Below are 13,124 nucleotides of genomic sequence, written 5' to 3'. Positions count from 1 at the left end.
CCAGATTCTTTTGTTGCTGAGTTTTGTGGTCACTGGAAATCTTAGAACAAAAAAAAGGTGTGTGTTTTTTTTTTGTGTGTGTGTGTTGTTGATGATGATGATTGTTAATGATAAAAACAATGCAGCCCAATCTATCTTCATATCAGCAAATAACTGCTGGAGAGATTGGAGAGATTGGAGAGATTACAGTTTCCCTCAGGCTTTACCTGTCTGGAGTGGTCCAAACTTAGCCGAAATATGCCCCCTTTCATACAGTCTTACAGTAATTAAATCTTGTTTGGCTCAGTCTTACAGTAACTAAATCCTGTTTAGATCTAGATTCCAAGTGCTGCTGTTGTTTCTTCTACCCCAACCAACAACTTCTGAGCTGAGACTTTCTTTTAAAAACTGTATTTACTTCTATTACTTGCTGGTGTATGTCTGCTATGTGTATAGGTGCCTTCAGAAACCAGAAGAGGGCTGGAGTTTCTGGACGTTGTGAGCTATATGAAGTGGGTGCTGGGAGCTGAGCTAGGGTCCTCTGGAAAGGCAACAATTCCCCTTAACCATGTAGCAGTCTCCCCAGTGCCACCCCTCTCCCCATCAGTTTATTTTCTGAAGCAGCTCTGCCATCTATTAGGACTTTGGAATATATTGTCTTTAGAACCATGTAGAGAGATTGCCCAAGCGCCTTGGGATACAAGTATCCCATTGAAACTGTGAACTGCGTATACATATTAACCACACACCTTCATTCTGTTCAGATAGAAACTGGGACTTCAGGCCTCAGCTGGACCATGATGAGTGGACAGAATGGGTGCTGTCTGAGCTAACATGTAGACATTGCTTTCCTACTCAACCATTGTCACTTGTCAAGCTCAGGATTTGAACAGGTTTGTGCTAAACATGTTTCTAGATGGTGACATGTTTCCCCCCATTTAAGTTTCAGTCTGACCATGAGGAAAACCCAGCCTCAGGCAGGTGGTACAGACTTCTGCCCTGCCCCCATTCAAGTCTGCCTTTCAACTGTGACCTCATCACTGACAGCATATCCCCTAAAGATTGCCAAAGAGAGGAGCAGCTGCCCCTGTATGGGAGCCAGGTGGCTGTAGGGCAACACTGGGAGGTGGCATCTGCAGGAGGTAGGTGAAAGGACACCTACTGGTCCCTGCTCCCAGGTGTGCTCAGTGCCACATCAAAGCTTTCGAAGGTGTGTGCTCCACTGTGCCCTCAGGTAACCCTGCATCCTCTTCCTAAGTAAATATGGCACGGGCTAGGGAAGAAGCAGGGGACAGCCAGCTGGTGTCTGGTAGGGAGCCATCCTCACGTATCATCAGAGTGTTTGTCAAGACCCCACAGGACTGCCAGGAATTTTTGCTGGCAGAAAATAGCAACGTCCACCGCTTTAAGAAGCAAATTTCCAAATTCCTTCACTGTGACTCTGACCGATTGGTGCTCATCTTCTCTGGGAAGATTCTCCGGGATCAAGACATACTGAGCCAGCGTGGCATCCTTGATGACTCGACAGTCCACGTGGTAGTGAGGACTCGTCTGAAAGGGTCAGTGTGTACGGGAACTCTGGCGGGCCCCACAGGCCACTTTACCCACCGTTCGGAACCGTCTGCCTCTGATAGTTCTGGGGTCCTAGCCAGGCTAAGCCGGCTGGCCCGAACCTCACCTGACCTAGCTGATTTCTTCAGTCAGCTTGTCCAGCTGCTGACCATGGCACCAGAGTCGGTGGAGCAATTCTTGGAAGAACCTCTGATTCAAGGACTGACAAATGAGAAACAAGCCAATAGCCTGCAAGTTCCTGAATCCTCAAAGACGGTACAGAAACGCGATCCAGCGCTCAAGTTTCCGGAAACCTTCCCGAAGCCTGCTCGCCAACAGGAAGTCCTGCAGGAACACAAGCAGAGGCTGGAGGCTCCAAAAGCAGTGCCAGGAGGTGACAATGCTATGCGTCCTGGCTGCTCTGAGATCCAGCAGATTATGCTTTCCACTTTGGCCTTATTGGTGGCCTCTAAGGGCTCAGAGCTGTGCAGAGGAGAAGCCGCCAGCACTCAGAGCAGTTCTGACCCCACCGCCACCATCCCAGCCATCTCCACTCCGGCCAGGCCTTTGGCACAAGAGGTCAGTACAGGAGGAGTTACTCAGGTCAAGGGCATCGTCTCAAGTCAGGTCAGTTCAGGGTGCCGACCTGGTACATTAGATTTACAGCTATCCTCAGATCTCCCTTTCCAAGAGAGCCAGCAGCCAGTGGAGAAGGCCCCTCTAACCAATCAGTCGAGACTCTCAACCTCTGTTTTGTGTCGAGCCTTGAACGTCCTGCAGCAGAATCCAGCACTGCTACACCAGCTGGCAACTGGCAGCCCTCTACTACATCATATGCCACTTCTCCCCATTCTTACCAACCCGCGAGCGCTGCAGGCATTGCTACAGATAGAACAAGGCCTGCAGATACTGTCAAGGGAGGTGCCTGAGCTGGGACCGTTCTTACGGGACTCAACTAAACCACGTGGGGTTAGAGGAGCCCCTGAAACTAGGGGTAGAAGACAAGCCCATAGAGAAGATACCACACAACCCTCCTTGGCCTTTCTTCAGCTCTTCCATTCCTTGGCCAACGCCTGTTCGCAGCCTAACCACACTGTGCTGTCCTCGGCCCTCCTCACTGAAGGTCGCTACCAGCAAGAACTGGAGCAGCTGAAGGCTTTGGGTTTCGCTAACCGGGATGCAAACCTGCAGGCCCTTATCGCCACAGGTGGAGATATCCACGCCGCCATTGAGAGCCTTCTTGGGGCTCCGCAGGCCTAGTCTCTCCAGGGGATGCTCACCCTGCGCCATTCTGTGGAAAGGGAGGAAGAGGGGGAAGGGGAGGGAAGGCACTTATTTTAGAAATTCCTCCTCCTTGGGTTATGAGCACATTCAGGCAGCCCTTCTCTCACTGCCCTAGCCTGTTCTTCATTAAAGAAGATTGGTTGGAGCTCCTGTGTGTTGTAGGTTTGAGGCTGGGTGGGCAACATCATCTTATTTGGGGAGAGACTTGGATAATGCTCTGAGGATAGGCTTTACTTACTCTCGTGTCAATAACCTAAGGATCTTTTTGCGTTCCAAAGATAACAAATGGCTGGGAGTCGGCTCAATGGCTCATGGGTAAAAAGGGCTTCCTGTGCATGCATGAAGACTGAGTTCAGATCCCTAGTACCCATGTAAAAGCCTGTTTCAGTGGTGCATCTGTAACCCTAGCACTATGCAGTGGGATGGGAGGATGTCTGGAGCTCACAGACTGACTAGTCAGTCAGTGATCTCTATGCTCAGTCTCCAAAATAAGGTGGAAGATACCTGATGGTAGACTCTGGCAGAGACATGCCCACATGCACGCACTCCTCATGCTCTCCCCCATGCAATACACTAAAAATAGAGAAATCCTGAAATTTTTGATATTTTTACTCATATTTACCCACATTCAGGTGTCCTGCCAGCGTTGCCATCACCTCTACTGACTACTTCCCGAGTCAGAATTCTGGCTGCTACTCTCCTAAGAAGTCCTGACTTTTCTTAAGACCTCTTGAAACCACACATATCTTTGTCTGCATGTTTTTCTGTCTAAGTTCTTTTGCTTTTTAACTTCCCTCTAAGCTAAAGTTCTTCACTTGACACCTGCTTTCATCAGAAGCACAGGGTTGTCTCCTCCAAAATGCTTACTTCTGTTGCCCTATCAGATACTGGTCTATTTGTATAGTTTTTGCCTCTGAATTTTGATATGTCTCCCTCCTGGGGGCAAAATTTTATGACCCTCTGCAGTTAGGGAGTTAGCCCAATAAGATGCAGAAGCCTTTATAAAACTCTCTGAATTCTTTTTCAAATTTTATTTCTAGAATTTGACCTATAGAGTCTTGTTTCTTTGATGAATGGTACCTTTAATCCTCTTTAAGAAGTCAACTATTTCATTTGCTCCTTGGAGTATGTTATTTCAGTTCTTTTAAAGTTTATCTCTCAGAGGTTTTGGGCCTTTTTATAAGCAAAGTTCTGGCTCTTTTGTGTTTATGGCTTCTAGGTTTCTAACAGTTGTGCTTTTCGCATTTCCTCCAGCTTGCTTACCTTCTCTTTGGGTGTCCTAGGGGGTGTCTATTGCCCAGAACTTCCTAATATAGTTCAGTAGCATTCCCCTGGTTTATTCCCACTCTGAATCCTACGTTTCTGCCCTATGTCTTAATAAAACTAGCCCATGGTTTCACACTTATACCCAGATATCTCTCCTGTAATTTCTGGGTTATCAGGGGCAGGACTCACAGAGTAGAAAGATGCAGTGTCCCCTAGAGTATCAACAGTTTAAGACCAGCCATGTACATGAACATAGGCAACAGAAGGATGGAGGGGAAGGGAGGTCATAGTCGGAAAATTGCTTTAGTAAGTATGAAGGACAGAAAATTCAGATTGGCCATAGGAGTCAGTTAAGCCTGAGCTAATGTGTGTCTGAGTCTCAGGACTCATTAAGGCTGAGAAGGGCAGTTAACTCGGAGGCAGGCGCTGTAACTTATTACGTGATGCTCATGAGCCTAGACAGCCAAATATTCTGGAAGAGGACTGAATATCTCTAGGTCATTATTTACCAAAAATGATCCTAGTACATACTTAACTCTGTTTTCCTAGCATGCAAGTTCAAGCTTTTTATACTGCAAAATGATATTGCTTCAGAGCTGTGTAATTAAGTTATACACCTCCCACTACAAAATCTTATAATAGTAAATTACGATTTTTCACTGGGGCACATTCATAGCTATTTTTGGCTGCAGGTTGGACATGATAGCTATACATATCATCAAGGCATTGGTCTGATATTCTGATATGAGTTTGAACCCAAGAAGGAGTGAAGAGTGAGTACCTGATGTGGAGGATGGAGGAAGGGAAGTATTTAAACCACCTCACATCATCACAAAGGCCCAGTGGCTGGACTCCGGATTGGGGTGGAAATCATCACTATATTATTACTAGTGGCCTTACTGGGTGCTGGGTCTTGTTATACTTTGGTGGATAGCAGCTACTGGTATTCTCATGATGTCATCCCTCACCACAAGATTTAGTGCATTCTATCTTCAGGTTGAAAAAGGAGCAGCACTCAGGTTTGAGTAGAATTTGTTGGTAAGGCTGAGAAATCCCCGTTGCTATCGGTGAGTGAGTAAAAGCTTGGCTTTGGTCATCAAGGCTTGTATTTCCCACCATGAAGGGGAAATATCTGGACTATATCCACAGGGTACCAGCTCAGAGTAGAGACGGAAATGAGATCCCTTAAGGTATTAGCCACTGTGAGACCTTGCTTCCTAGGCTCTTTCTCTAGCAAGACAAGGGGAAGTGAAGAACTGCTGAAAACCTAGAGTGGGGAAAGGAGTTAGTACCTGTGCTAAAGCAAATTTTATGTAATTCCTAAAAAATGAAATTTTTAGAAATGAGGGAAGGACACTTGGCAGAATGGCTAAGTGGAATCCTGTAGCACAATTAATAAAAACCTGAAGGCCAGAAAAGCAAAACATCCAGCCACTGGCTCTTACCTCTACCTCAGTCTGAAATGGTGATCCTACCTTTGAAAATCCTCATAATGAGACTGCCTGAGAGCTATCCTCTCCCATCTTATAGTCCTCTCTAGTGCTGGCATTAATGACGTGCGCCACTACTGCCTGGTTTCTATGGCAAACTAGTGTGGCTACTGGGATTAAAGGTGTGTGTCACCACTGCCTGGTCTGTAAGGCTGACCAGGGTGACTGTTTTACTATTTGATCTTCAGGAAAGCTTTATTAAAATACAAATGAAATGCCACTACAGAATCCCATACTGAGCATGTTTAAATACATCAGTCCATGTGGTTATACACTGTAAAAACGCTCACTGAAATAAATGGAATAATCATATACTGAAGTAACATGAGATAATGTGGAAGATATTAAACTGGCCTACAAGAAGTTCTATTCTAGATGTCAAGTTGTAGTAGACGAGCATATACATTCCTATCATCATGCAGTAGGTACAGGTTAACACACCCTTATTCAATAGCGTCTATCTACTGACTGTAGTGAGTTTCAGGTATTGCCATGATCCACACTTTCTCTTTTATCACGTGTAAGATGCTGGCATCTATGGGAATTAGCAAATATTTCTCACAGCTGACATGTATATCCTTTACATGTAGTATTGATTAAACAGGTATTCAGGAACAACGTTATTTCTTTTTTTATGCATGTCTCCAAAAGCTCTCTAATCACAATACACAAAGCCCTCATTATTTTTGCTTCCTTTGCTGTGGGCCATCCTTTTTTTCTTTTGCACATTTGACTTTTATAAATATTTCTTTACACTTTTTACCTCCAGTCTGGATTTGCTCTTTTTTGTCACAGAAGCCAGCCCCCTAACGTCAATATTAGCCTCCTAAAAGACAAATCCAGTAGATAACTGATCTCTGTATTCGTTTTCCAATCTTTACCTCATTCCCTGGAATGGTCTCACATCATTTATTTTTGCTTGGCCTATCAAAACAACAGCACCTTCTTTTCTGTTTATGGTTTGAAGAATTTACTTCTCATTTAAATGTAAAGGCTGATACCAAACACACCTGAGATTCTCTGTCAATGTCCATGAGAATGTGCTTTTGAGCTGATGTTTTCTGCCTGTTCTAAAACACTGGGTTCCTCTATCTCTTGACTTTCAGGTACAGTCTTCTCCTCCTGCTCCATGAGACTTTTTCTTTTTTTTTCTAGTGAGTTATTTCATATATATATATATATATATATATATATATATATATACACATATATATATAGTGAGTTATTTCATATATATGTATATATATATTTTTTTCAATCTGAAACAGAATCAACTAACAGAACAGGGAAAAATGTCTGTGCCCACTTCTCCTAGCTCCTTCCTATTTTTTAGCCCACACCTACAGTGAGCATATGGCATCTGTCTTTGATGGCACTAGCTTCTTGCTTTCTCAGACCTACTACAATATAATTAAGTCTTTGCAAGTTTCACACCAAGGTTTGGGGTCACTCTTGTCAGGTGACCACAGAGCTACCACCCCACTTTTTCGAATCATATTTGAGTGATTTTTTTTCTGTAAGGAATAATAGAGCCCTTTCTTTCTTGACAAACTTCTCTATGATTTTAGCTGTCACATTTTAAAACATCATCTATCTCTGACAACTGCATACAGACACAGAATACTGTGACCATACGCACCCTCACTATTGGCTTCTCTAATCCTCCCACTTTTGTTGTGTCTGTTTTTTTTAATTTTATTTATTTTCTTATCTTACATACCAAGCACAGTTCCCCCTCCCACCCCTCCTTCCACTCTCCCCAGCTCACCCCCTATCCACCCCTCTGAAAGGGTATGGCCTCCCATGGGAAATCAACAAAGCCTGGAACATTATGTTGAGGCAGGACCAAGCTCCTCCCCTATTTATCAAGGCTGAGCAAGACATTCCACCATAGGGCATGGGCTCTAAAAAGCCAGCTCATGCACCAGGAACAGATCCTGATCTCATAACAAGGACCCCCAACCAGACCAAGCCACACAACTGTTACCCACATGCAGAGAGCCCAGCAGTCTCATGCAGGCTCCACAACTGCTGTTCTAGAGTTCATGAGTTCACGTGACCTTGGTTCAGCTGTTTCTATAGATTTCCCCATCGTGGTCTTAGAACCCCCTCCCTTGCTCACGTAATCCCTCCTCCCTCTCTTTGACTGGACTCCTGGAGCTCAGCCTGGTGCATAGCTGGCTGTGTATTTCTGCATCTGCTTCTGTCAATTTCTGGATCAAAACTCTATGATGACAGGGTATTTATTATCCAATCTGATTACAGGGGATTACAGGCACCCTCTCCACTATTGCTGTGAGTCTTAGCTGGGGTCATCCTTGTGGACTCCTGGGAATTTCTCTAGTGATAAGTTTCTTAGTAACCCCATAATGGCTCCCTCTATCAAGATATCTTTATCATTGATCTCTACCTCACTCCCCCAAATTGACCATCCCATTCCCTAATGTTCTCATCCCCTATCCTCTTCTCTCTACTGTGCCCCCTGCCTCCATTTACCCAGGAGATCTCCTCTATTTCCCCTTCACAGCATGATCCATGCGTCCCTTTTAGGGTCCTCCTTGTTACCTAGCTTCTCTGGAGTTGTGGATCATAGTCTGGTTATCCTTTGCTTTACACCAAGAACCCACTCATGAGTGAGTACATACCATGTTTGTCTTTCTGAATCTGAGCTACCTCATTCAGGATGATTCTTTTTCTATTTCCATCCATTTGCTTGTAAATTTTATGATGTCAGTTTCTGCAGGATGTTTGCAAACCCCAGATTTGGTGATGTTACCTTTTGCTGTTGTTTGTACTCTTCTTTGGAAGCCTTGCCTGAAAGAACACTCTATCTGAAACTTTAGCTGACTGGTTCAGGAGGGCTCCCTCAGAGAATTTCTCCTGGATGTTCTAGGCATTTGATTTGATATTATGTTACTTATCTGTGTGTCCACCTATCATTTGACTTTTTGCTTTGGCTGTTATATGCTTAATAAACTCATTCAAAGCCCAAAGCATGACTGGCAGAGATCAGTGTCCATGCTACACAGAACACCATGTTAAGTCCTGTTTCATACAAAATAACAGACCACAGTGTATGATAACACAGAAGCAGAACATCTGGGGAGGCTTGCTCCAAGAGCCATGGAAGTGCAGATGAACTGAAAATAAATTAAACACAAATCCATGCAAGTAAGACACAAGGCTTGAAGTTAGAACATGAGGAAGAACATGTGTGTATGATCCTAGGACATGAGGAAGAACATGTGTGTGTGTGATCCTAAAACGTGGAACCGTAGAGTTCAGCAGGGTGAAAAGTGACACACACTGTGAGTTGTAAAATGCTTGCTCTGCTCTTTGTGGATGGAGCCAATTATGGGGCAAGGTTGCAGCTTCTTCCAGAAAGACTTTGAAATACTTGTGGAGAGACAGATAATAGGTTGGAGCATAGTTGAGCTTGATGCCAGAACAAGGGTAAAATGTAACACATACACCCACAACCAAAAATATACATACTCATACACTCATATACACACATGCGCACTTGTGTCTGCGTAAACACACCCACCCACACACACACATGCAGAATCACACCTCCATCAGAATGACTTATGAGCAATTGAAACTCAAATGTTCAATTCAAATGCTGGGTTATTTTTGCTACATGGCAGTGTAAGGGAACAGAATACATGCAAGTAGTTTCTTCTTTAACATCCAAGTTTTGGTGGTACCATTTACCATAAAGGAAAATGGGTGGGATATACTCTTTATGAAGGGAGGTTCTGGAGCTCTGGTGGCTTAGAATATAGTACTTGCATAAAGGCTGATTCAGAGTTTCTAAATCAGTTTTGAAGAAATTAATTTTGAAGGATTTATAATCTATGTGTGTGTGAATTCATAAGATTGTATATAATATATATAATCTTATGAACTATATATATATATATATAGTTCAGAGTTCAGAATTACAGAAACTTCTGTATAATACAATGTCTATTAATATATTCTATAATTTTTACAATGCTTTCTTCACATACGTATACTAAATTAATTGACATTACTCTTCCAAAATTAAATATAGTACTACTAAAAACAACAGAAATTCACCAAAAATTGATTTTTCTTCTACCATGAAATTAAGAAAATTAGAAAGAAAAAGGAACAACTCTATTTAATCCAACAAGTGCAGGGTGAAAAGGAGTTAAAGAGAGATGTTTGTCTTTTTTATTCACTTTTTTTAAACAAGTAAAGGGACCACGAAGAACAATGGTCTAAAGAAGAATAAGCAAAAGAGATTTAGTAATCATAGCAGAAAGGATTAGAATTGATAAGTACTTGACAAGGAAAAACACAGCATACTGCCCTCGTTCAGAAGCTGTGGAACACAAGGGTGTTAGGGAATACTAGTCCTTCAAACATCTAGTAAGAAATGCAAACCTCAGTTGTGGTGTTGCTCAGTTAACTCAGAGATCATCAACTTCATCCATCAAAGTGTATGAGCTAAAGCAAAAGAGGCCTTGATTTTTCCACAGGGCTGGTAGGTCTCTTTCCTCTCCTCTTCACCTGTTCTTTGTACATGGATAGAATGATCGATCACATTTCAAATAAATAGGAGATAAAATTTTCACCAGACCAACTTTAGTTTTCAGAGCCCACTCATTGTGTCTTTCCCAAAGAGAAGAGAAGAAGGAATTTGTCCTTGATCTTCTTGGTCTTCACTCCATAAACAACTGGATTTAGAGCAGGAGGGACGGCCACATAGAGGTTGGCAAATAAGATGAGAACATTACGAGGGACACTGTGCCCAAAACGGTGAGCAAGGATGGAGAAGAAGGCAGGTGTATAGAACATGAGGATGACACAGACATGGGACCCACATGTGCTCAGGGCCTTTTGGCGGGCACCCTCGGAGGAGAGCAGAAAAACTGCCCTGAGGATGAAGATGTAGGATATAGCAATCAGGATGACATCGGAGATGACAGTCATGAGGGGAACAGAAAACCCATACCAGATGTTGATAGAGATGTCTGCAGAGGAAAGCCTGGCAACACCTATATGCTCTCAATATGTGTGAGGGATAATATGTGTCTTGCAAAATGGTAACCGCTTCAGCAGGAAAACATCTGGCAGGATGACCAAGAAGCTCCTCACAATGATGCTAACCATAATCTTGTCAATGACCTGTGGAGTAAGGATGGTGTTGTACCTCAAGGGCGAGCAGATAGCCACATAGCGATCAAATGCCATGGCTAACAGGATAGCTGAGTCTACTACAAAGCTGAAGTGCAGGAAAAACATTTGAGTGAGACAACCAGAGAAGGTTATCTCTTGGGAGCCAAACCAGAGGTTCCCCAGCAGTTTGGGTACTGTGGTAGTGGACAAGATGAGGTCTGTGCTGGCCAGCATGGACAGGAGTATAAACATGGGCTCATGGAGGCTCTGCTCCACAGCAATCAGGTAGAGGAGGATGAAGTTGCCTACAATGGCCACAACATAGATGACACAGAAGGGAATCCCGATCCAGATGTGGAACTTTTCCAACCCGGGTATCCCAACAAGGATGAAGGAAGTTGGGTTGTAACAGCTTAGGTTGTTCATTGCCTCTGTGGGACCTGCTGTCTGAGGAGAGAGATTCCTTCAGAATCATTTATAAAAGGGAACAGTCCCACTCCAGTGAAGAATATTGGTGACAGATTAGCATTCCTCATGGAAGCACTTCCTATTTCCAAGATGAAGAAATGCCTGTAGACTAAGTCCTCATTGCCCATTCTATTTGCCAATGGCTTCAGTATTCATATCAATTAGTAGACATTATAAAAAGGTCACTATGTGAGTCATTAATTGCATGTGATTAAGACTCTTTAAAATGGGCCAATTTTAAAAGAGGGAGATGCACATGTGAGGGGGAAATGGAGTGGAGTGAGGAAAGATAGGGAAAAGATAAAAATACATGCATTAAAAATGTGATACTGGGAGTGGAGAAGTGTCTCAGAGGTGACGATAGAGTACCACTCTCCAGAGCAGTACTGAGAATTCTGTGCTCACTTTTTTGTAGCACAGAGCACAATCACCTGTAACTCCAGCTCCAGGCACCTGCACTCATGTCTACATACCACTAACACACACACAGAGAGAGGGGGGAGGGGAAGGAGGAGGGGGAGGGAGAGGGAGAGAGAGGAGAGAATTTAAAATAAACCTTAAGTTCCCTTTTTAATGCTGTACTGGATGGAGATGCGCTGTGAAGAAGGAAGACAACTGCCTTCTCCAGGGTAGATCCTGTGTTTCAGACAAGACTTTTGTAAAATACACTGATGGGTTTGCGTGCTCAAGGAGGAAGCTCATGAAAGAAGAATGGATGACCATAACTGAAGGAAGCAGATGCAGAGAAACACAGTGGAACACCAGGCTGAGCTCCCAAAGTCTAGTCGAAGAGAGGGAGGAGTGAGAATACAAGCAAAGAGACCAAGACCATGGTGGGGACACCCAATGAAACTGTTAGCCTGGCCTGAGAGCGAGAGAACCAGCATAGGACCAAACTAGGTCCTCTGAATGCAGATGACAGTTGTATGGCACGGGCAGACTGTGGGGCCACTGGCGGTGAGAGGAGGATTTATTCCTATTGCTTGTTCTGGCTTTTTGGAACCCATTCTCTCTGGAGGAATACCTTGCTCAGACTAGATATATTGGGGAGGGCCTTCGTCCTGCCTCAAAGTAATGTGCTAGACTTTGTTGACTCCCCATAGAAAGCCTTACCCTCTGTGAGCAATGGGTGGGGTATGGGATGGGAGCTGAGGGGAAAGAAGATGGAGGGAGCAGGAGGAGGGAAGGGAGTTGGATATGGATTTGTTATGAAAAATGAGAAAATATAGTACTTTTTTAAAGACATAAATTTTTAAAAGAATGAATGAAAGAACAGGTTCTCATGCTGGATGCTGTGGGAGCTTCCACTTCAGTGGCTGAAATGTGGTTGGATTTAGTTTATCGGTTTTGAGGATGTAAATACAAGAGTGTGCATCTTTCAGAAGACACACAGGAAGAGCGAAGCACTATTAACCCACCTATAAGAGAAAGTCATGAACCCAAAGGATGATGCTTTTGGAGAAGTCCTAAACTTTAGGCCTTGAGGGCCTATGTGCTAACCCTTAAGTGATCTTGCCTTTCCCTGGTTAGCCAAAAAAAAAACCACTTCCACTGCCAGTGTGGAGGAAGCCTCCATAATCAAAAAGTCCGACAAAGGAGTTTATCCAGGTAAAGTCTCTGCTGAGCCTCATCTCCTAGGGCAAAAGTAAAGAATCATAGAGGAGTTCTGCCTCAAAGTTTTCCTTTCTGGTCTGCTGGTATGTACCTGTGAGAACTAGCTTTTCACTAAATAGAGCCCACACTTAGGGATGGCACCCACACTGGAAAATGCCCTGTGAATTCAAACTAAGTTTCTGTGATCTGTTTTAGATAGTTTCTCTTTCAGGTAGAAGTGAGTGATAATCAGGCCATCGATACCAGAAAGTCCCCCACTGTCGAAGATCTAAATCTTCTGAGTCATACAAAGCAAATGTCAGAGCAGAGAGAGCTGGCACC

The 13,124-nt window shown here is 43.7% G+C and overlaps 2 protein-coding genes across 2 annotated transcripts; one reads left to right on the top strand and one right to left on the bottom strand.

Moving 5' to 3' along the window:
• Window positions 1-1,242: 1,242 nt before the first annotated feature.
• Window positions 1,243-2,790, top strand: LOC119820325 (ubiquilin-1-like). The gene has a single exon (XM_038338561.1). It carries the CDS (start codon window positions 1,243-1,245, stop codon window positions 2,788-2,790), a length of 1,548 nt encoding a protein of 515 aa, XP_038194489.1.
• Window positions 2,791-10,205: 7,415 nt separating this feature from the next.
• On the bottom strand, window positions 10,206-11,147 carry LOC119823970 (olfactory receptor 52H1-like). The gene is given in 1 exon segment (XM_038344110.1): window positions 10,206-11,147. A coding segment is annotated over 1 exon segment (942 nt).
• Window positions 11,148-13,124: the final 1,977 nt, after the last annotated feature.

This window comes from Arvicola amphibius, chromosome 1 (assembly GCF_903992535.2).
Source record: "Arvicola amphibius chromosome 1, mArvAmp1.2, whole genome shotgun sequence".
Lineage (NCBI taxonomy): Eukaryota > Metazoa > Chordata > Mammalia > Rodentia > Cricetidae > Arvicola > Arvicola amphibius.
The sequence above is the reverse complement of the archived record's forward strand: the minus strand, read 5'-3'. Positions and strand labels throughout refer to the sequence as shown.

Excerpts from the sequence above, each read along its gene's own strand:
- LOC119820325 (XM_038338561.1), top strand. The coding sequence starts at position 1,243 with ATGGCACGGGCTAGGGAAGAAGCAGGGGACAGCCAGCTGGTGTCTGGT.